The sequence below is a fragment of the Patella vulgata genome, chromosome 8, assembly GCF_932274485.2.
Source record: "Patella vulgata chromosome 8, xgPatVulg1.2, whole genome shotgun sequence".
Lineage (NCBI taxonomy): Eukaryota > Metazoa > Mollusca > Gastropoda > Patellidae > Patella > Patella vulgata.
Genome location: NC_065886.2, coordinates 29580127 through 29604215, shown reverse-complemented (window position 1 = coordinate 29604215; position 24089 = coordinate 29580127). Strand labels below are relative to the sequence as shown.

Sequence of the window (24089 nt, the reverse complement as noted above, 5' to 3'; positions counted from 1 at the left end):
ACATCACTCCACCCACCATCACTCAACCAAATATCATACACCACTCTACCCACCATCATGCATCACTTTCACTCTACCAACTATCATACATCACTCCACCCACCATCACTCAACCAAATATACACCACTCCACCCACCAACTATCATGCATCACTTTCACTCTACCAACTATCATACATCACTATCACTCTACCAACTATCATACATCACTCCACCCTCCATCACTCAACCATACACCACTCCACCCACCATCATGCATCACTTTCACTCTACCAACTATCATACATTACTATCACTCTACCAACTATCATACATCACTCCACCCTCCATCACTCAACCATACACCACTCCACCCACCATCATGCATCACTTTCACTCTACCAACTATCATACATCACTATCACTCTACCAACTATCATACATCACTCCACCCTCCATCACACATACAATGGTGATTTTTTTCACCAAATTAGAATATGATAAGTGTTTTCTTTCTGGATCATATTGATGGCTTTTTGCCATATCTTTTCTTTCTATACAATTTATTCAACATTTTAAGCATTTTTAGATTGACATCTTTCTTTTTTAAAATTGTGTTCTTTTTTCATCTTTTTAAATTTGTGCTCTTACTTTATTTTTATGAATCATTCTTTTTTGTTGTCTTTTTCTTTTTTTTTCAAAGAGCATCAAATATTGCTGAATGTCATATTTGAGTATGATGTACAAAATCAAATATTAATTGTTAAAAAGATTTATAATACGAAATTCAATGGTTCTCAGGTACATACAGATGATTATTTTTTGTTTGGATTACTAGAAATGAAATGAAAATAATTGGATTAATGTTCTGCTTCGACAGGGCTAATAGAAACAGGCATACAGTTTGGTGAGAGGGAAATTTTACCCAGACATCGGTGCTACGGTTTACTGTTAAATCGAATTCAAACTGTCAATGTGTACACGGGACCTCAGTTTTCTGTCTCATCGGAACACATATGCCAGGCCCTCTGTCCTACCCCACTGACAAGGCTGAACCACGCCGGAAAATCCTGATGAACTTTCTTGGCCAACGCTAGGATCGAACATGGGATCTCCAGGTTAGCGCGCCAACGTCTTACTCCCTGAGCCAAGATGGCTCCATTTGGATCACCAGAGAAGCAAACCCAAATAGTGCAATTATAAATTGATTAATTTCTCATCTTTTTGTCCAAAAAATACTGTTTTAATAATTCAAATGAAAATATAGCCCAAGAACCACATCTTTCAATACACATATAATTACATAGTATTTAAATCATTATAATGTAAAATAAACAAAAATAATTATCATTAACAATTTAAAACAAGGCAAATATTTACTAACAAATCTTAATATACGCTCAAGATGTTTTTTTTTTTGTCCTGACAAAACAAACCAAAATGTTGTGTGTTGCTGAATGGCAACATCAATGAATAATTTAATTTAAAAAATTCAACAACTCAGAAAAATAAGGTTTCTTTGAATACAGAAAACATTTTTTATTGTTAATAATTAATAATTAAAAATACTTTGTACATAGGCACCTTGCACATCTCACACCAAACATCTCTAAAAACAGTTTTCATTTATATACATAACAAAAATATATCTACATAACATTTAAATATCATCACACAAATTGCAAATAGGAAAAAAAAAGTTAGTTTTCTACATTCCAACAACAAATGAAATAAAATGAGGGTTTAACTCTTATTTTTCTGCACAAATCAGGCTGATAAAGATGGGAAACAGAAATGAAATGGGGTTTAACATCTGACATTTCTGCACCAACTGGGCTAATGAAGATTGAGAAACAACAAAAAAGGTAATATATATATATATATAGTCTGCAAATAGGGGAAGAATAAAGTGGTTGTATGAAATTAAGAAATGAAACTAAAGTTTCTACTATAACTGGGTAATATATTGTCACACTTTCTGTAAATGTGGTAGGAATAAAATCTACACTAAAACAGGGAGATAAGAAGAAAGGGCAAGAGGATTGAATACAGAAAAGCATCATGTAGACACAGTGTTTGTCAACGACAGTGATTATATTGGAGGGGGGGGGGGGTGCGAGAGTCTCGATCATGTTCTCCTATTTTGCATACAAAAGTTCAACATGGTGATATTTTAAATTAAAACAATTCATCTTCTCCATGATCGACTTTCTTCATCCTCATCTTCCTCATCGTCAGCCCCTAACAAATTATCTTCATCAAACTCTTCTGCTAGAATTGCCTACAAAATACACAAAATAAACAGATTCAGATAAATCGAAGAGGTAGATACATTTCTTTGGTGGTCAATTTAAAGAGTGTGAGCTGTGGTTTAGTGTCCTCTCAACACAAACTAGGTCATTTTAGGATTAACATGTGGCACAGTTAATATGGCACGCTGGGTGTGTCAGGGTCTTTAGCAGTGAGAGAAAGCTTGTAAGATTGGGTGTTACCTACTTCAGATAAAAACATATAAATATGTTCCGATCCATAATGTATTCCAATATGACCGCTATATTCAAACAAGCGGCTAAATTTGGCGGGACACTTCGATGTTAGTAATATGATGATGTAAACTTTCGGGGTTGCTGAATTCATATCTGAACAGCTAAATGTGCTACAAAATGACAATATTGTTCTCTAATTCGAGAAAATAGCTAAGTTTAGGAGACCATAGAAGAAAAGAGTAATGTAAAATTGTCTTTATCAATCGACTAAGAGCAAGGCAGAATTGGCGTTGACAAGAACCATCACCTCACGGACATTCTTCTCCTTGTATTCTGATACGAACACGATTTCTTCACAGCCAAACACAATCTACCATCAGACCACTTGGCTAAATAACAGACCTTATGATCTAAAGTGCATGTGTCAGACAATTCGACCACCCAACCCCCAAACTAGTAAAATATCAAGTTTACCTCTTCATCATCTGAATCTATACCAACACTATCAGTACTAACAGTCCTAGTAATACCTAAATACCATTTTACATTTAACTGTTTATTCTTCCATTTACATCCCCGAACAGCTGCCTGTAATATATATACATATATATCATTTTATACACCATACCATGGTTTCACAAAGCATTCTCAGACTCACCTTTCAATCACTGTTTATGAGAAATATCTTTGAACTAGAAACACAAAACTTTGCACAGTTTATAGTTTCTTAACAAAAGTTTTATAAGGCTATATTTTATTTTAGTTAAAATAAGGCGAACAATTTTGCGTAAATTCTTAACTTAGGTTTGAGAATGTTTTGTGAAACTTGGGCCAGATATTGCTATCGTTTCTAGCACACAGGATCCACTAGAGATGGACCAATGCATGACCTGCTATTATCTGGCTTCATATTATAGTGCTGTTGCTACCATGAGTGGTCCACAGCAGTTCATGTTCCAATGCCTGCCAGTCGGACGTATATTGGATCAAAGCTGTAACCGAGTTTTGATTTAAACCCTTGTGCCTATGTTTCACTGAAAAGTAAGGTGGCTGTGAGCTCCACGGATTGTTATTGACTTTCTTGCTTCGGAAAATGTCAATTTATGATATCCACATATTTTCTTTTAATTCAACATTTTTATTTAGAGTAAGAAAAGAGCTAAAAGAAAAGTATAAAATAACTTACTGTCTCCGCGCCTTTTCTGGTAGTAAATGTTATAATGGCACTGGGTACAGCATCAAGAAATTCACATTTCTCTACTGGTGCAAATTGCTTCAAAATATAGAAAATACAAACTTTACAGAAATCTATTAACATTCAAATTATCAGATGATAAATAAATAGAGTTTAACCAGACCATGTTATTGATTTAGAAATAGCAAATATAGATAACATAATCAATACCTCAAAAAGGGAGAGTAATGGTGTTTAACGTCCAATCATTTCAGGAATAACATATGGTAAAATACGTCAAAGAATGGAATAGGTATTAACACTTTACTACAGTACCAGATTTTGAGATTAACATGGTTAGTCTCATTAATAAAGAAATGAAATAGGGTTTAACGTCCTACTGTTCTGCTCCTATACTGGGCTAATGAAGACGGGCATACGCCATACAGTGTGCTATGAGGGAAATTTTGCCTGGGCAGTGGCACTATCGCCTACTCTTATATCGAATTCCAACTGCCAAGGGATCTTTTACGTGCATTCCAATGTATACACGGGACCTCGGTTTTTCGTCTCATCCAAATGACTAGACAGCTGTCCTTGTCAGGCCCTCCGTCCTGCATCACTGACAAGGGGAAACCACGCCGGAAAATCTGGATGAACTTTCTCGGCCAATGCAGGGATCGAACACCCGACCTCCAGACTAGCGAGCCAGCGCGTTACCCGCTTAGCCACGTGATCCCCCTCATTAATAAAGAGAGAGTGAACAAAGCAAGACAAATTTGCCAACAGTTACAGGTTCGTTTATATCCAAAGGTAAACCTTATATTTCTTTTCCCATCTGTATGATGAATCAATAGTCACAAACTCTAATAAAGTAGGAGTCACATAGATATTTTATTTTTTGAGAGAGAGAAATAGTGTTTAACATCCACTCAACACAAACTAGGTCATTTCAGGACTAACACAATTTTATTTCATTAATTTGCTTGCGGACAGGCGACCCGACTCCTTGTCACGTACACACAGGGAATTGAAACTATGCTACTTTACTCAATGAAATTGTTGCAGCCCCCCCCCCCTATTTTATTTTTTGATATTTTTGTTTTTTAGAAATAAAAAGGATTTTAGCGTCCTACTTTTCTGCTCTATTTAAGCTAATAAAGATGGCCACACACCATACAGTGTGCTATAAGGGGAATATTGCATTGACAGCAGCACTGTGACCTAGTCATATTTTAAATTCCAACTGTCAGGGGTTCTTTTACGTGCACACCTATGTTTAAACAGAACCCTATGTTTCTCTCCCATCCAAAAGACTAGTTCTACTCTCCTGCATTACTTACAAGGGAAAACCATGCCTAAAAAATCATGGGTTCCTTTATCGCACAACCCTGTGACCGGAAGATTGGTGAGCCAAACCCTCACTGAGCCTCTGCAGCTCCCCAATGTTTATAAGAAGTAAAATTATACATACACTGAAATGAGCTTTGATTTCTTCCTTTTCACTCAACTCAAAATTTGTAACTTCCAATACTTTAGGTCGGTGATCTAAGGTCATTGAACCACTTGCTCCTCTTCCACGACCATATCCTCCTCGACCTCTGACCCCTCTAGCCCTCATTCCACGACCTCTGACACCTCTACCACGACCTCGCCCAAATAATCCCAATGACTGAGCCTGTGATAAAGTATATTTATTGAAAATAAATTAAAATATATTTTTATATGTGATCCATAGAAAATATATTGAGAATACATTTTAACAGTGATCTGAAGACTTGTAGAACAAATTTATGTCAAACTGTGGAGTTTTGATTGTTTTAATGTGTCTGGATTATACCAGGGATATGGGAATGGACTAGGCTCTGATAAGACTCTGTGTCAATATACTGTAACACAAGAAATCACATTAATTTTAATGCACTCTTTTGTTTTCTTTCATAAAACAGAGTACAGAGTAGTTGCCACGTAAATTGTCCAATGTAATAATTCCTCAAAACAATCACCAGTGTTTGTTATTTCATGTGTTAAAGTATCATACCTCTTTAGTTAATTGAGTGAGTTTTAATCGTAAAGCTGTTGTATCACCACCACAGTTCTGTTTATTGATTAATTCAAGTTCTGTATCCAAGATTTCTTTTCGAGCCTACCAATAAAACAGTTAATATTATAAAGCTCATATTATTTGGAGGTAAATTTAAAATTTATACATTTCAAGTTTCATCAAAATCGGATAACAATTGTGACCTCTAGAGTGTCCACAAGCTAAAAAATCCATGGAGTTACTTGCCAATTTTGAAAGGAACCTAAATCTTTGGGAGATAAACCTATATTTCAAGTTCCGTCAAAATCAGAAAAAAATTGAAACATGTAGAGTATCCACAAACAAATTGAGGACGGCCAGACAGGGCCAACGACAATATACGTCCACAGGAAAATGTGGGCATATAAAAAAGCATCATTCTTTCCAACCTGTAGATACCACGTTTAATATTATTATTTCATATAACAGGTCATATTAAGACTAAATATTTTTTTTATCATCATGCCTGCCTTACTGTAATGATCATTTTAAAATGTATAGAAATAAAATATGCAATAATTCATGTTATTTAATGGTTTAAATGTTTGACTTACTTCATCTGGGTTTTTAAAAGTTGTTTTTGGTGGTAATAAATCTACTTTCAGTTTCTCTATACTTCTTGTTAATAGCTTTAATTGCTGAAAAATCAAAATAATTTAATATCAAATAACATTCTATAAATAACGATGCTTCAAGGATAAGAAGAACTATTGAAAAGTGACTAAGAGTTCTCAAGACAGGACAGTGGAGCATCAGAAATAGGTGGGTTTTTTTTTTTTTTTTTAACCATAGAGAGAGAGAGAGGGAGAGAGTTTAACGTACTCGACAAAAACTAAGTCATTTCAGGACTAACATATGGTTCAATTTTATCTTAATAATTGACACAAACTAAGTCATTTCAGGACTAACATATGGTTCAATTTTATCTTAATAATTCACTTGCGCTTAGGGGTTTTTAGCAGTGGGAGGAAACCAGAGGATCCGGTGAAAACCCACAAGGTTGGACAGGCAACCCTACTCCTTGTCATGTACAATTAGGGAATAAAAACCATGCCATTTGACTCAATGACAGACCTTATGATGTAACGTGCACAAGTTAACCATTTGGCCACCTAACCATTTATTTATATTTAGACATATATATCTTTTTTTTTAGTTATATAATAAAATGAGTCTTACATTCATAATAACAGATTTTTCGTCAGCACTCATTGTTTTGTTGTCCTCCAATTTCTTTATCAAAACCTGAAAAAAAATAAATACCGGTAATGCATAATCTATAACACTGGTGGGAGCCACGGTAGCTGGGCGGGTGAGATATTGGCTCGCTAACCTGGAGGTCGGGGGTTCGATCCTGGCATTGGACCGAGAATGTTCATCCAGATTTTGTGGCGTGGTTTCCCCTTGTCAGTGCTATAGAACAGAGGTAGGGTGGCCCACCATAAATTAATATCTCCCAATATCTCAAAAAATTTCGACAATTATACCACAATAAGTATATATACCACCTCACATTCATAGTCCATAAATAAATGGTTGTGTTGTATTTAACAAGTTATAAAGTTTTAATGCAAAACAGATTATCTGCCCTTGATATGAGATTAATCCCTCTTAACCAGTCTTAACCAGTCTACTGACTGTACTCCGACTGATTAACATGTTGGGATAATCACTACTATTTTCTACGAAACATTACAGAAAGCTAGATCAATAAATCTAATTTAGAAACATGCTCGTTAGGCAACTCAACGATTATTTTGAGCACCATATAAAAATAAAAGGAAGATACAACTAGTACGCTATTCTTGCCAAACAAAGGAGATTCAGAGATATCTATTTTATTAAACCAAAAGATGCTGCTCCTAATGGTATGGTATAGTTTATAATATAGCAAATTAAAAAACAAAACGAACGTAATTTTCAAAAGCTTCTGTAACAGCGAATCAGAAATATTATTATTAAGAATCATTAACAATAGATTTTTTAAGGCTTTAATAGTTGATAGATTTCATGTGCAATGGCTATTTATAGCATCATTGACTATACTGCCCAGTATTCTCGCACTGTGTGACTAGCCAGAAATCAGTTTGAGACTAGTCACTAAGTCACTAAAGAGTGCACATTTGCTGTAGCTTATACAACTTTTAATTGAGAAAATTTTGGCTGTGTGGGGCATATCCAAACAGAGGTCAACGCAAGGGAAAACGTATAGTTGTTCGGTTGGGATGGAAGACTGAGGTCAATTATACACATTGGTGTGCACGTAAAAGATCCCTTGGCAGCTGGAATTTGATATAAGAGTAGGCCGTAGTGCCACTGTCTGGGAAAAATTCCCCTCATAGCTCACTTTAAGGCAAATGCCCATCTTCGTTAGCTCAGTCGCAGCAGAACAGTAGGACGTTAAATCCCATTTCATTTCATTTGTATGACTGGTATAAGAAATTACAATATTTGTTCCATATCCAGTTAATTCATTGAAACTTTTTCTATCTAACATCAATATCTTTGTATTAATATAAATAAGATAGCAAAGCAGCAATATCTCGACTACAACTTATACAAAAAATAAAACAAGCCAACAGTGAGGCTGATGTCCCCTGCCGAAATAGGAAAATAATTAGAGGACACATATAAATTTATCACAAATTATCTTTTACAAAGTATTGAACAATCAAACAGTATATCTTTACTTATAGTCTAACAATCAAAGTAGGAGAGTTATTGTTTTCCAAAGTCTCGACCAATCAAATTGCGTATCGCTCTGCTTACCCTGAGCAGAAAATGCTCATTATCAAACTTAGTCAAGGTATTACTGTAATGAAACTATACACCAAGTTTCATCAATCTCACTTAATTAGAACTAAAGTTATCGTGTCCCAAAGCATCAACCAATCAAATTGCTTATCTCTGCTTACCCTAAGCGGAAAATGCTCATCTTCGAACTCCATCAAGGCATTGACCTAATCAACACATACACCAAGTTTGAACATTCTAGCTCAATTAGGAAGAGAGTTATCGTGCCCCAAAGTATCAACCAATCAAATTGCTTATCTCTGCTTACCCTAAGCGGAAAATGCTCATCTTCGAACTCCATCAAGGCATTGACCTAATAAACACATACACCAAGTTTGAACATTCTAGCTCAATTAAAAGTTATCGTGTCCCAAAGCATCAACCAATCAAATTGCTTATCTCTGCTTACCCTAAGCGGAAAATGCTCATCTTCGAACTCCATCAAGGCATTGACCTAATCAACACATACACCAAGTTTGAACATTCTAGCCCAATTAGGAAGAGAGTTATCGTGTCCCAAAGCATCAACCAATCAAATTGCTTATCTCTGCTTACCCTAAGCGGAAAATGCTCATCTTCGAACTCCATCAAGGCATTGACCTAATAAACACATACACCAAGTTTGAACATTCTAGCTCAATTAGGAAGAGAGTTATTGTGTCCCAAAAAGTGTGACGGACAGACAGACGGACAGACAGACGGACGGACGGACGGACGGACGGACAGACGGACGAACCCATTTTAATAGTCCCCTGCTTTCTTCGAAAGGCGGGGGACAATAAAATTGAGAACCATGTAGCAAATAAACAATCAAATAAGGCCAAACAAACCCAAAATAATAATCTGATTTAAAAACTAAAAGCAATCTTATTAATTACCTCATGTAATTTTCCTTAGTTGCAGGAAGCAAAATTTAAAGCGTACGGAACTCTGATAAATCTTACTAGCAATCATGAATGATACTAAATAATCACACATTCCTATAAATTTACATGTAGTACCTTGAAACAGGATGTGAGAATTCATTTTGCCCAGTGATCCTTTGACAAAATAAAAACACAAAAATAAAAACCTCCCTATCAGATTGTTTGGAAGGATTGTCTGAAAACCAGAATATTTTTTTTGTATGTCCTAAGAAATCTAGATTTAGACTAAACAGATTGATTATACTGTTATGATAGAACTGTCCTTACCTTCTGCTGATTGATTTCCTTCTCTAATAAATACTGTTTCTGTTTCTGAATTTCTACTTTCTTCTTTTGAGCTTCCTGAAAATATATCAATAAAACATTTCTGAATTCAATATTTTTCATGAGGAAAGTTAGAGGGAAATGACACAAACTAGGTCATTTTGGGACTAACATATGCTTCAATTTTTTTTCAAAAATTGGCTTATTTGTAGGATGTTTTAGCAGTGGATTAGGAGAAAAGCCACAAGGTTGGATATTCATGAGATTACAATACTTTGCATCATGAATAACGACAATAATTGAGTCAGTCTGCATCGTCACATTTATTCACAAAGTCGTTGATAGTTATTTGAGGTATTTTGAATCTTTGCTGCTAGTTATTTAAAGGATTTGAATTCCTTGCTGATAGTTATTTGAGTTATTTTGAATCTTTGTTGACAGTTATTTGAGGTATTTTGAATTCCTTGCGGAGTGATAGTTATTTGAGGTATTTTGAATTCCTTGCGGAGTGATAGTTATTTGAGGTATTTTGAATTCCTTGCGGAGTGATAGTTATTTGAGGTATTTTGAATCTCTTGCTGATAGTTATTTGAGGTATTTTGAATTCCTTGCTGATAGTTACTTGAGGTATTTTGAATCCCTTGTTGATAGTTATTTGAGGTATTTTGAATCCTTACTGATAGTTATTTTAGGGGATTTTGAATTCCTTGGTAACTACAATATTGTGAAATAACCTTTGAGTGGTATTTAGAGATTCAGCACAATAAAACGTAACAAACATTTACATGGAATATATATAATCTTCCATTTACTAAATTAAATCGGCCGAGATATATAGATGATATATCAGCTGGGTATGACTAAATTGGGCAAGATAATCACACACACAAGGTAATGCATGTTTGAAATGAAATGTGAGACTCTGGTGATCACCAAACAACTCATCAATATTACCTGTTTTAAGTCTTCCTTCCTTTTGATTTCTTCAATTCGTTTAACAAAGTCAGCCGATCCTACCGCTGTTGGACTAGATAAAGCATTTGATGTTTTTAAACTTGCTGTTGGATTAAACACAGTTTTCTTCAAACTACCCACAGACGATGTATAGACGATATCCTACAAAACATTTACAAAATATAATACACTTTTAACAAATTTTTATGTATCATTCTGTTATAAATGTCTTGCAAGTTGAAAACTTGGGCCAAATTTTCCTAAAATCACAGTTCATGGCGACTGCCAGTTTTCATTATAAATGAAATGGGGATTAACGTCCTACTGATCTGCTCCAACTGGGCTGATGAAGACGGGCATACGCCATACACAATGCTATGAGGTAAATTTTGCCTGAACAGCTGCACTACGGCCTTCTTTTATATCAAATTCCAACTGCCAAGAGATCTGATCTTCTACATGAACGCCAATGTGTAAATGGGACCTCGGTTTTCCGTCCCATCCCAACGGTAGACAGCTTTCCATGTCAGGCCCTCTATCCTGCATCACTGAGAAGGGGAAACCACACCAGACAATCCAAGTCTTCATTAGCTCATGTGCTGCATAAAAGTAGGATGTTAAACCCCATTTCCTCTTGTCATCTTTAAGAGGAATATTTTTTTTTAGTGGGATCCAGTAAACAACGCTGCCTTAATTGTATTTATATTTTGGATTGTCTCACCTGGACTTTTTGACTAATCAAATTGTTATCAATATAAGTACTGAGGACAGAATACATACCTTGTCTGTTTTAGTTTTATTGTTTAAGGACATTTTACTAGGATGTGGAATAGTTCCTAAACGAGATTTTAATGATCTTGGCTCCTCATTTGGTATCTAAATAAAAATTTAAACTTAAAGAATTAGCTTAATTTGAAAATCGTACTGTTGTTAACTTTGACATTGTTATACTTTTCATATTCCATAAAAATAATATACATTTCTAGAAAATCTGAAATCATGGCATGAAATAATTCCGAATCATTATGTCATGAACATAATGCCACCTGAAAGGTAATTTTATCACTGTTATTTAATCTCTGTAATTGGCATCAGATGAATATCATATATATTGACCTCTAGTTTACTAAATGTCAGAGGATACGTGTCGAAACATTGTGCTTTTAGAATAAAAACCAATGATATATTGATTTCCCATAAAAATTGTGTTCTGTTTCTAGTATTTGACATGATGAAATAGATCATGCTACAAATGGAGTTTTGTATCAAACAGGTGCTCTAAAAACTAAATGCACACCCTGCCTTGACCACAATTGTATTACCAGTTTTTAATATGTAAAATGTGTCATAAACCTACCTGTGCTGTGTCAGCATTGCCTGTCATATCACTCCCAGCAGCCATGTTGGAATTTCCTCCCTCAGATTTCTTGTGCCAAAAGACTTTGATAAAACGGTTATTAAATACTGGTTCACTACTACGATATGCACTAAACGCTGCCTGGTTACCAGAATATGTAATCAAAGCTCCTTCAGGGTCACCTTCATAATTAATCTGTAAATTAAAATAAACAAATCTAATTACAAGATTTTATGATAAGACATGGGACGAAAAATCTATTTTCTAAACTATTGTATGGATTTTATTGAAATTTGGCAGATGTTTGGATAAATACATCACTGTCTAGAGAGAGAGAAAGAGAGAGAGAAATGGGGCTTAACGGCCACTCGACACAAACAGCCACTCGACATTTTGGGACTAACACATGGTTTTAATTTTATTTCAATAATTCGCTTGCACGTAGGGGTCTTTATGAGTTTATGTGTACAAAATCAAATGTCTAGATATATTAGGTAATAAGTTATGAACATTTTATTAGAGGAAAACAGTAGATTTCCCAGGAAATATAATATATATCATAGAGAATTACATTGTTACCCTGTCAATATTCCTCATATTCTAAAAATTAAATGAAATGGGGTTTAATGTCCCCCTTGTCTATACCAACACAAACTAGGTCATTTCGTGAGGTTGTGACATAGCAAACTCCACGGAAAAATCTTGACATTGAACGAACCTTGAACTCTGCAACTCGATTATCACAAGTAAACATTTTAGCTTGAAAGTGCGAGACTTGGTATTCGCGACGATCGAGGACTCTGAATATGTACCCAATCGAAATTAGTACCGAAATATGCAGGGTATTACATGAAGGCCTTAATAAGATGTACGTAGTTAAAGAGAGATCAAGCCTTCTATTGAAGATGCCTAAACCCCCACTTACTGGTAATGCAAAAGTGAAATAGTTTGATGCCACAGAAGTTTCATCAGCCAATGCTTACAATTTGTGCTTTATCATGAAATGAAATGAAAAGGGGTTTAACTTCCAACAGTTCTGCACCGACTGGGCTAACAAAGACAGGATTTGATCTTTGTCATAATAGATCTCCTGGAGAGAGGTTGTCTGTATACAACAGACCGGGACCAACATTGCAACTAGACATACTTAATTATAAATTCACTACTATTCATCCTGACAAAATAATTATCTTTAAAATCTACTTACCGCAATATTTGTTAGAGTTCCAAATTTACCAAAATGTTCGTTGAGTTTAGCAATATTGTTAAGATCCCGTGGAATTTTACGAACTTCTAGACAATTATTCTCCATATTGGGGTTGGGTTTTCTATAACCTATAAATAGAACATCCACAGTAACTTTATACCACATATTAATTAATACAAAATAATTTCTATCATAATTGAAAAGGGGTTTTAACGATGCATTATGTAAGATTTAGATAAAGAGTTGACAGTTCTCGCTTTAATAGCTCAAAAATAGATAAAGAAAAATGTATATACTGAAAATTTCATTCAAATTTCTTTATTCTCAGTGAAGTTTGAAAATGTAGTGTAGATTGCTTATTATCATAGCAACAGTATTTGACTTAGTCTCGATTAACAATATTATCGTTTATTTAAATCTTGCGGCTTTTCTAATCTGTTTTTTTGTCGATCCAATGACCAAGGGATAAATGTCTAAATAATAATTTATATAACATTTGAAGTCAAAATAAAGACCTGCCATGCGCAGATTTAGCTCTTACATAATACATATTTAACGTCCTACTTTTTTGCACCAACTGGGCTAATGAAGATGGAATGTACTACGAGGGAAATTTTGCCCCTACAGCAGTGCTACGGCCTACTCTTATTTGATTATCAAAAGACAGCAGGTGATCTCTTAACATGCTGCTAATCATATGTATAAGAGATATCCTGATTAGTGAGCCATAGTGCGGATATCAAGTAAAATTTTACGCATCGATGCATCGGACGCAAACATCGATTGTCGTATCGATGCATCGGGAATTTGCCGCCATTTTGTTAATCAAAAATTACAGAAATAACATTAGTATTTCTGATAGAAACATAAATTTCCCTAACATTATCATTAGGCCTATTATAGAAATGTCAATTTATTTGAATAAATTTATTTCCACAATATTCTTCTGTTATTTATTATGACATTTATATCGTCCGATTCACTTCAATTGACACTCGTTAGCCATTGTTCAAATTTGTTTTGAAGGCGTGAGGGGTGAGGGGATTACAAGAGACAGCGTTTGCATTATTTATACGGATCGTATCAAAGCCTGTCTATAGGGGTTTATGAATTCCCTATTGCTCGTGGCAGAAAATAAGACTGAATCGTTTCAAAACTAGCGTTCAGAACCGGCCGCAAAATATTATCCTTCTGACAGTTCGTTTGGTCATTTAAATGAACCGTGAAATTGACCTTGGGGTTAAAGGACACGATAGCCAGGGGACGTAACCAGCAAACGCAGTCTTTGTAGTCACTGGAAAATGGAGACAAACATAACGGAAGCGTAGGGTAATTTAAAACAGGTCAAGCCTAATAATTTGTGCGGGATTCATTGAATTGTTCCGTTACATATATATTGTTTTATTTTGAATTATAAAAACATATTGAAAAGGTGTTTTTTTTATTCTAGTGGAAGAACTTGTGAACTCCTCGGACACATAAAGCTAATTATTCTTTTTTTTACCGATGCATCGATAATACAAAAAAGGACCGAGAATCGAATCGGCGTCGGCCGAATCGATGCATCGATACTTGATATCAGCACTAGTGAGCCAGTGCCAATCTTAACAAGGCTTCTAATTTCTAGCAGTATATTTTATTTTTTACATTTGAATCTATCCAAAAAATAAAAGGGGTAATGTACATTTTTGTATACCAAGAACTATCAATGAACTATAACACATACTTGACAACATTGAGAGAATAGTTTTCGAATAGATATATCATAGCTGTTATAGTTTTATTACTTTATCCAGTTACTAAATGCCTCTCATTCTTACCACCAAGTCTTGCAAAGTCAAAATGTCTTTTAGGTGCTGTAGCGGCAGTATGTGTATCGGCTGATTGTTCTATCATATCGTACGTTCTCTTAGATGGTACTACAACACGAGATTCAATCGACGACGATTTCTCTGCTGGATCTTTTCCTCCTTCTGGTGATTCTAGAAAAAAATTATTTTAATAAAACATCAAGTTAAAAACGAAATAAAATGGGGTTTAACGTTTTACTGGGCTAATGAAGACGGTAATACGCCATATAGTGTGCTATGAGCTCTCTTACTCACTGAACCACTGAGGCTCCCATCAAGTTAGAACAATAAACTATAACAGATACTTATGGAAAACATTTACTAATTAGCTGAAAAATGTTTAGAATAAATTAGTAGCTGTTTTCCATAAGTAGCTGTGTTATAGCTTATTATTATCCAGTTAAAAAGATTACGAAGTTGGAAATTCTCTCTCAAGTATATAATTTCTATCTTGAAACATGAATGTAGCAAAGCCTGGATTTCAGATATTCAAAAAGAATTGATAGTCTTCTATCATAATGTCTACAAGCTGTTTACAAGTGTGTTTTAGCGCAGAGTTTTTAGCGTAAAAAATGAGTTTTCAATCGTATATGTCAAGATCATTTGGTGCCACCGGTAGTTGATTAAGTGAATATCTTGTAGTAAAAGCTAGCAGGTCATAAGTATAGCATACTTGAGCCATCACTAATGATGAAACCACTTTAGCTCAAATATTTTGACACTATGTGACCTTGTACGACACGCTCTATCAAGACATAGCATAAATTTACAGAGAAAGACTGGAGGTTATTTCTACCTTCAGACTCCTCTGGCATCGTTTGAACTTGAACCAAATCTCTCTGTCGTTGGCCGGTCAATGAATTCGGTGGAGGCTGATTATAAAATACTGCTGGTGGAGGTCCTGGAGGCCTAGACATCGGTGGTCTAGGTCCTCTAGGCCAAAATGGTGGACGGGGGGGAGCTGTCAGACCGGGTGCTTCAGGATTATAAACTTCTGGAATATAAAGTTTAATTGTTAACACTATTCATTATAAAGTTTGGTCATTTTGAAAAAGGAAATTAATATGTTGTTGTGTTGAGAGATCGATCCTACACATGATCAAAATCAACACAGTAATACAAAGGTTCTACTCAAGTACAGATTCTTCTTGCCATAACATCTTGACAGCTTGCAAACTTCCTGAATTCATCAGGGCTCGTATTAATGCCCAGGACTTCAAAGGAAAACAATATGAAGCAAACAATGTTTAACATTTTTAAAATATCAATACGAAACTCAACAATGGATTTTTATTACAAAAGAGGCCAAGCTAATTTCATCTGTTGTGGTTTCATGTGAAATACCTTTGTTGTCAATCTGGTGCTTTTAACCCTTTAGCTGGAAACCCCTGTAACTTGGGCTACTTAGACCTTCTTATTAGAAATTACTTTAACTAGTAGGCTGCTCAGATGCTTAAGTTAAACTGGTTTAAAAACCCTGGGGATCGTTAAACCAGTCTAACTTTGTCGTCTGAACGCAAATGTGGGGCAAATAAACCAGTTTAAAAAACCCAGCTCAGAGGTTTTTTATTTCAAACTGGTTCATCTTGGCTGTCTGAACGGGTTGGCTTAAAAACCATGGCTACAGTGTCAGCCAGTGCTAGTGTTATCAAAAGTGTGCGAGAACAAAATAAAGAATTTAAAGCTACCCATGCATAGTTAACTCTAACCTCCTACCGAAGAGGTCAGAATAGTTAAACTGGTTTGGCTTATAGTACGTGTGAACGCAACACGATCCTGTGTTAAAAACCCTGGCGATTAAAATTAACCGTCTGAACTGTAAATAGGGCTCCTTAGACCTTCCCGTTAGAAATCGGTGTAACTAGGGCTCTTTAGACCATCCCCAACAACTAGGGCTGGCTATCGATACTGTTTTCAAGTAGCGATAATTCTTGACCATCCGCCGATCAATAATTGATAATATCAGCCAATATTAACATGCACCAAGTTCTATAGGGTTAATACAACTGTCGCTTATAAAGATGGCTGATAAATATCAAGTTACAGAAATAGACATCGTCAGAGAGGGTTAACTTACCTGTTGGTATAGGAGGTCTTGGTCTGATAGGTGGTGGAGGATGTGAGAAGTTTGGTGGTGGACCAGCAGGTATTGGTGGCATTCCAGGTGGTGGCGGAAGTCCTGGAGGGGGTGGTCCTATAATCAAATAATTATTACATTAATTTTTCATTTAGATGGCAATATTTTAAAAGATTATTGTACATTTACAACTTTTTCACATCAACATCATTATTGTTTATTTTCATGAAGATTGCTAATATGGGACAGACAATAAACAGAATATTTATATCTACAAAAACAGAATCTTTAAGTCATTATTTTATTTTATTCAAGATGTTTTTATAGAAGAGCGAAATGTCTATTGTAGGTTTTTTATCTGGCTTTAAATATTATATAAAATAATTTTCTTTAGACATAACATTCATAACGATAAAGGCAGGCTCTTTATCTAAATCTTATATATGGACTAGCCGGTTGATTTGTTGGATATAAACCTTTGAATAATAGCGCCTAACAGGCAACTGTGTTTAATTATGTTCTCCTGATTTTGATTGTTTCTGTGTGTTTGAAGTATATGTTTGTGATATGCGCTTACAAACACTTCACGTGTAATGAAGCGCTATATAAATCGAACAATAATAATAATAATAATATAATGAATCTTAGTTAAAAAAAGTCATTATTATCTCTCCTACCAATAGCTATTTGGAACTAATGAGTTGTACCATAAAAAAGAGAGGGATTTCAATCATTCATAAGGCAAAGATTTTAGATCTCCAAAAGATGGAAATAAGGAAGAGTGATTGTTAGCTGCAAGAAGAGCGACAAACCATGATTGAGATTCAGGTCCTCTGAGGTACTCAAGCTCAAAATACATGTAATTCAAACAACTTGGAATTTGACAAAAGCCAACCAATGTACTCACCTGATGTAGGGGGTGGAAATGGTATAACACAAGGTATTCCACTATCTTCTACAATAACTGGATCAACACCATGATCATACGGACATAGATCACCTCGCATACAAAAACCTTTCTCTACAAATTATTATTAAAAAAAAAACAATTTAGCAGATCAACATTCATAGGGAATGCTCAATTGAACGTTCCGGAATTGAATTCCGTTAATCCCCAAATTAGTGACAATTGAGTGAAAATGGGAATTTGAACTAGATCGCATGCGCCGACTGCAAGAGAAAATGTCTCAACCAACCATGACAGATGAAACATATTCGTTGTGCTTAATTACTCACACCACCTTCGTTGTCTCGGGACTGACAGAATTGTGACAGGACTAGATTCTGCATCAAATGATTGAAATTCTGTCAATTCGGAACGTTCCGGACTGACAATCGAGCATCCTCATAAACTATAGTTGAAGGGGGACAACTGTGAACAAACAGTGGACTATTTTCAGATCAGGGTCCATTGAAAATGCCAGAAATTACATTAACATTACTTTTTAAATGTACCATAATCATTCCAATTACTTTCAGTTTTTTTTAGCAATGTAAGTAATTAATTACTGATAACTTTGTCACTATTTACAGAAAAAAAACTTTACTAAAAGGAGTAGGGTCGCCTGTGCAACCTTGTGGATTTTCTTCGGTCCTCCGATTTCCTCCACACAGCTAAAAACCCTACATGCAAGCGAATTATTGATATAAAATTGGTTCATGTCAGTTCAGAAATGACCTAACTTGTGTCAAGAGGATGTTCTACCACATTTCTCTCTCTATATATATATATCCAGTTCCATCAATTTAGCGTCAAATAAAACCCTGATAAATATCAAATCAAATTAAATTATATGTAATCACCATCATAATCTCGACATCGTGGACCTGCTCCTGTAGTCTCTTTCCTTAAGTCATCACTACTGGTAACAACAGCTATAGAACTGGGTATACGAGACCCAGTATTCGTTGTAACAATATTACTGTAGTTTCCGTTATCTTGTGTCGGTGTTGATCCACGACTATCTGGTTGTCTCCCTTTAAAATCAAAAACAGTCCAGTTGAATAGAATGGCAGTTCAATATTACCATGTCTCTCTACACATTGAATAACACAACACAGCCCTATCAATAACAATTACGATATCATAAACACGCAAAGTTACATTACAAGATTTTACTACCATTTTAATATCCTTAACTTTGTTTGGCGGCAAATAATAAAGACATAGCAAAGAATGAAAAAAAGGGTATTTAGTAGTTCCCTTGAAAATTATTTGAAATTGAGAAGCTTTATGAAGTGACTAATATTGAAAAAAATTTGAGTCCTTACCTCTAGAACGTGATCTCGATCGTGATCTAGACCTTGATTTATCACGTGATCTGTTTCTAGGACTTCTTGAACGTCTTCTATCCCGATCAGGTGACCATCTTCTACCTGGACTTCTAGAACGCCCACGTCGTCCGTATCTACGACTTGGTGGTGAATAACGATTTCTATCGTATCGTCTTCTTCTATCATCACTACAAAAAGATATGCCATAATTAAAATCCAACATACACATGGGACTTGGTTTCTTTTGTCCCATCTGAAGTATTAGATACCAACAAGGGGAAACTAGGCCGGAAAAACCAGAAGAACTTCTCGACCAACTTGGGATCTCGAAGTGAGTGATGAGTAGTTGCCTTCATAAATCTTTATCCGATTGAGTTCAGTGTGGCTACTGTTTGTTTTTTGTTACTGTACTATAAATACCTTCAATAAACGCTATGCCAGTATTAGGTTTGGAGTTATTTTTTGTTAACTTATGTTGACCATATCTTTTTACTGGTAAATCCACAATGAGACAAAGTTTTGTTTGAGTGACAAATATATCTAACTGTGAGAGGGAACCGTTTTGCTACCTATTGCAAATGTATCTATTAATTCTAACTCAGTTTAATAATACATGACTATGGATAAATCTGCAATTCTTATATTGTGAAAATGGGACCAGACTGTGAACAGCACCCTTTTTGGAGGTCATACTGTATATTGAGCTCATGTACGAAATATAACAAAGTAAATTTTAAATGTCATACATACCTATCTCTTCTTCTGGGACTAGTTGAACGGGATAGAGATCGGGAACGAGATCTTTTACGTCGAGAATCTCTCGAACGATTGTCAACCTGTAAAATAAGATATTAAATGCATTATAGAGAGAGAGAAATGGGGTTTAACGTCCACTCGACACAAACTAGGTCATTTTGGGACTAACATATTGTTTAATTTTATTTCAATAATTTGCTTGCGCGTAGGGGTCTTTAGCAGTTGGAGGAAACCGGAGGACCCGGAGAAAACTCACGAGGTTGGACAGGCGACCCTACTCCTTGTCACGTACAACCGGGGATTCGAAACCACACCAGTCGACTCAATGACAGACTTTATGATACAGCGCGCGCACGCTAACCATTCAGCCATCCAACCCCCCCTAAATGCATTATAACTCGAGCAACAATTAAGTTGTTCCTTGGAACACCGATCTTTATTAACCCAGTTGGTGCAGAAAAAAAGACATAAAGTGAACAAAAACAGATGGTACTCCCACCTCCCACATTACAGGTTGGAACCTTATCCTAATGTTATTGGTGAAAAGTCGACAAGATTAACCAAGGATGTATATTCTATGCTTGTATTATCATTAGAAGTGTATGTAACAATATTGTTAACGAATCTGACCACATTGGATTTAACATCATGGAATGAAATGGGATCATAGCAGCTTACTTTTATGCACCAGTTGGGATAATGATGATGGGCATACGCCACGTGACTAGAGATAAGCTGGTCATTGGTTATCAGCAGACAGTTGCGTTTTCAGCATGTATCTGTTGATATGTACATACTTGGGATTAAAACCACGTCACTTGACTCAATGACAGACCTTATGAGACAATGCACATACGTTACCCCCCCCCTTTCATCTTAATAAAAATATAATCTTACATCATCTGCTTTCTTCCTGTCTTTTGAATCATGTTTAATTATCGGTTCTTTTACTGTATTAGTTGTGTCTGGTACGACTTGTTGTATATCTGGTGTTGATTGGGATACCGCTGGAGAGGAAGCAGATGGTACACTAGTGACTTCTGTACTTGTGTTACTAGTAGCAGATGGGGCTGGTGGCACGTACAGACCAACGTATGACTTGTCTTTTATTACAGTAAACAGTGATTCAACAAACGCTACAGTTTCTGAAATACCAATTGGATATATAATATAATATTAAAGATAGAAAAAAGACAAAGCAGAAATTTAACATTATATCGACCCTAAAAATAATTGCGCCTGACACCTGCATATCAAATACTGTTTTCTTTCTTAACACAGTTTCGTGGAAAGTTTGTCTCAATTATTTTGTTTTATATGTCTTAGTGAAATTCATCAACATAAAATAATAATAGCTTGAAATATCAATTATTTTTATTAATATAGACAGCAACAATAAACCTCTGACTGGGGTTGGGTTTATTACTACAGACAGCAACAATAAACCTCTGACTGGGGTTAGGTTTATTACTATAGACAGCAACAATAAACCTCTGACTGGGGTTAGGTTTATTACTATAGACAGCAGCAATAAACTGCTGATTTGGGTTGGGTTTATAAATATAGACAGCAACAATAAACCTCTGACTGGGGTTGGGTTTATTAATATAGACAGCAACAATAAACCTCTGACTGGGGTTGGGTTTATTACTACAGACAGCAACAATAAACTGCTGAAGTGGGGTTTAAAGTCCTGTTAACACTCCTACTGTCAATTCAAGACTGATGACATGAGAAACCCCATTCCGATGGTTTTGAGCGCATCATTAAATTGTTCTCAAATTTCAACTGCCAAAAGCTCTCTTTTACGTGCATGTCAATATTTACAATGTATACACTACTGACAAGTGACAATCTGGCTTGAAAAATCTTTAAAGCTATGGGAGCCACGGTGGCTCAGTGAGCAACCTTGAGTTCCTGTGACCGATCCCTGCATTGGTCGAGGAAGTTCATCAGGATTTTCCGGCTTGGTTCCTCCTTGACAGTGGAGTGGGACCGAGGGCCTGACAAGGGACAGGTTTTAGTCATTTGGATGGGACAAAAACCTGAGGTTCCATGTGCACATTGACGTGCATGTAGAACATCCCTTGGCAGAACAAATTTGATATAAGAGTAGGCAAAATTTCCCTCATAGCATACTGACATAGAATATTTGGATTGAAACACAGGACTTTCTATTGAAAAGGATTTTATAGAATGTGACCAGTGTTTGACTACAACGACTTGTCAAATGATGATTTGACTACCTCAAATGAACTTTATACCACAAACTTTTATAACAAAAAGAATCTTACTGTTCTGTAAGAAAACATCTAACTGATCTAAACAATTCTCTTTGATTTCAGATTCTGGTTTATCTTTCTTTAATAAAGCTAGAACATATCTAGTCAAAGCTGCCGGGTCAGCATCACATCTGAAATGTTGAAATTTCATTAAGATTAAGAAATAATACTTTACATGTGGAAAATTGACAAGCAGGCCTACACATACGTATGTACTCATATTGGGCTAGTACGATTTACCCAAATTCTTGTATAATACACAGGTGCAGTTATGAAACCAATGTAGGCCTATTACAGTATTAACCATGCATTATTTATATCATATTTTAGCATACATTGTACCAGTACAGAAGCCATTTGAGTTAATCTCAGATTGTCTTCATTATGTTTTAAGCCATGAGATCAAATCAGTATTGTTTATATAATGTCTATCAAAACAAGTGAGAGAGACATGGGGTTTATCATCAACTCGACACAACTAGGTCATTTTGGGACTAACATATGGTTCAGTTATATTTCAATCAATACTTAATAGCTTGCATGTTCGGGTCTTTTACTTTTAGCAGTGGGAGGAAACCGAAAAACCCAGAGAAAACTCATTTGGTTGGACAGGTGACCCTACTCCTTGTCAGATACAAGCGTGGGATCAAAAGCAACACCACATTACAGAACTTACGGCCTAAAGCATGCCACACTCATTACACCACTAACCCTGCTTTATCAAAACAAGTTAAGACATTGATTAATATAACTGTCTTAGTCAACAATACCCAATAATTAATCAGTAACGAATTTGCAAAGAAAGGTATAAATAATTATGCCTTCATAAGGTCACCAATATATTGCTCCATCCATATGTAAAAAAAAAACCACCCCAAAACACACACATCTGCTGAGTGTAGACCAATGACAATGTTTTTATCAAGCTACATAGAATCCATTGACATTTTCCTTCTCCATTATTATATATAACTTAGGATATTACATAGCTATGGTAAAACTGATGTTCACTGCCTGAGTGGTGGCCACATTGTAAAGATCAGGCCAGTGAAAATTAAAAATCAATCTCCAATGTCACATGTACACCCACATCTAAAAAATTGCTGATTAAACTTACATTGGCGTTAAAGTTTTTGTCATCCACGCTTTTAATGATTCTATATCCTCAATAATCATTTTCGCTGTTTAATTAAGATCACTATATATTATATTTAGATCTATTATATATGTTGAAAAATTCTAAAAGAGATGGCAGCCCCTACTAGGCCTAAATTCCCCAAATCGGAAATCCAATTTATGTTTTGGGAGTAAATAAGCTTGCTCTTTCCTGCGACTAGATTACACCCACACTTGTTATTTGCACAACTGACTACTAAACTGTAATTATTCGGAAGATCAATGTGCATACATTCAATATGTCTTATTGTAAAAGTTAGTTGTGTACTTTCAGAGGTGACTGAAAACGTTTATGTTCTGTATTCCAAAATGGCCGTAACCTAAAATCTCGCCTCAAGACCACGTGACCAAATATTTACTTTGAGCAAAACTTTCTATTTTCACTGAAGGCAAGCATCAAGAACCGCAAGAAACATTGGAATCATTGAAAATATTTATTTCATAACATAGC

At 35.4% G+C, this 24089-nt stretch overlaps 1 protein-coding gene across 2 annotated transcripts; it reads right to left on the bottom strand.

Annotated features, from left to right (window-relative positions):
- Window positions 1-504: 504 nt before the first annotated feature.
- Window positions 505-23970, bottom strand: LOC126829442 (RNA-binding protein 26). Of its 2 annotated transcripts, XM_050559339.2 has the most exons (22): window positions 23580-23970; window positions 22475-22593; window positions 21078-21325; window positions 20175-20260; window positions 19422-19612; window positions 18954-19127; window positions 18058-18171; window positions 17151-17267; window positions 15870-16067; window positions 15044-15205; window positions 13224-13351; window positions 12017-12211; window positions 11440-11535; window positions 10660-10821; window positions 9709-9783; window positions 6902-6967; window positions 6277-6360; window positions 5681-5785; window positions 5114-5317; window positions 3652-3738; window positions 2940-3053; window positions 505-2260 (listed from the first exon to the last, which is right to left on the bottom strand). In XM_050559339.2, exons 1-22 carry the CDS (start codon window positions 23636-23638, stop codon window positions 2168-2170), a joined length of 2877 nt encoding a protein of 958 aa, XP_050415296.2. In that variant the 5' UTR covers window positions 23639-23970; the 3' UTR covers window positions 505-2167. The 2 variants fall into 2 exon arrangements, with proteins under 2 accessions (XP_050415296.2, XP_050415297.2); XM_050559340.2 differs by lacking the exon at window positions 15870-16067.
- Window positions 23971-24089: the final 119 nt, after the last annotated feature.

Excerpts from the sequence above, each read along its gene's own strand:
- LOC126829442 (XM_050559339.2), bottom strand. The coding sequence starts at position 23,638 with ATGATTATTGAGGATATAGAATCATTAAAAGCGTGGATGACAAAAACT. Across the intron at positions 19,613-20,174 it reads AGTCCCAGAAGAAGAGATAG|TGATGATAGAAGAAGACGAT; the intron begins GTATGTATGACA and ends ATCTTTTTGTAG. Across the intron at positions 18,172-18,953 it reads ACGATGTCGAGATTATGATG|AGAAAGGTTTTTGTATGCGA; the intron begins GTGATTACATAT and ends AATAATTTGTAG.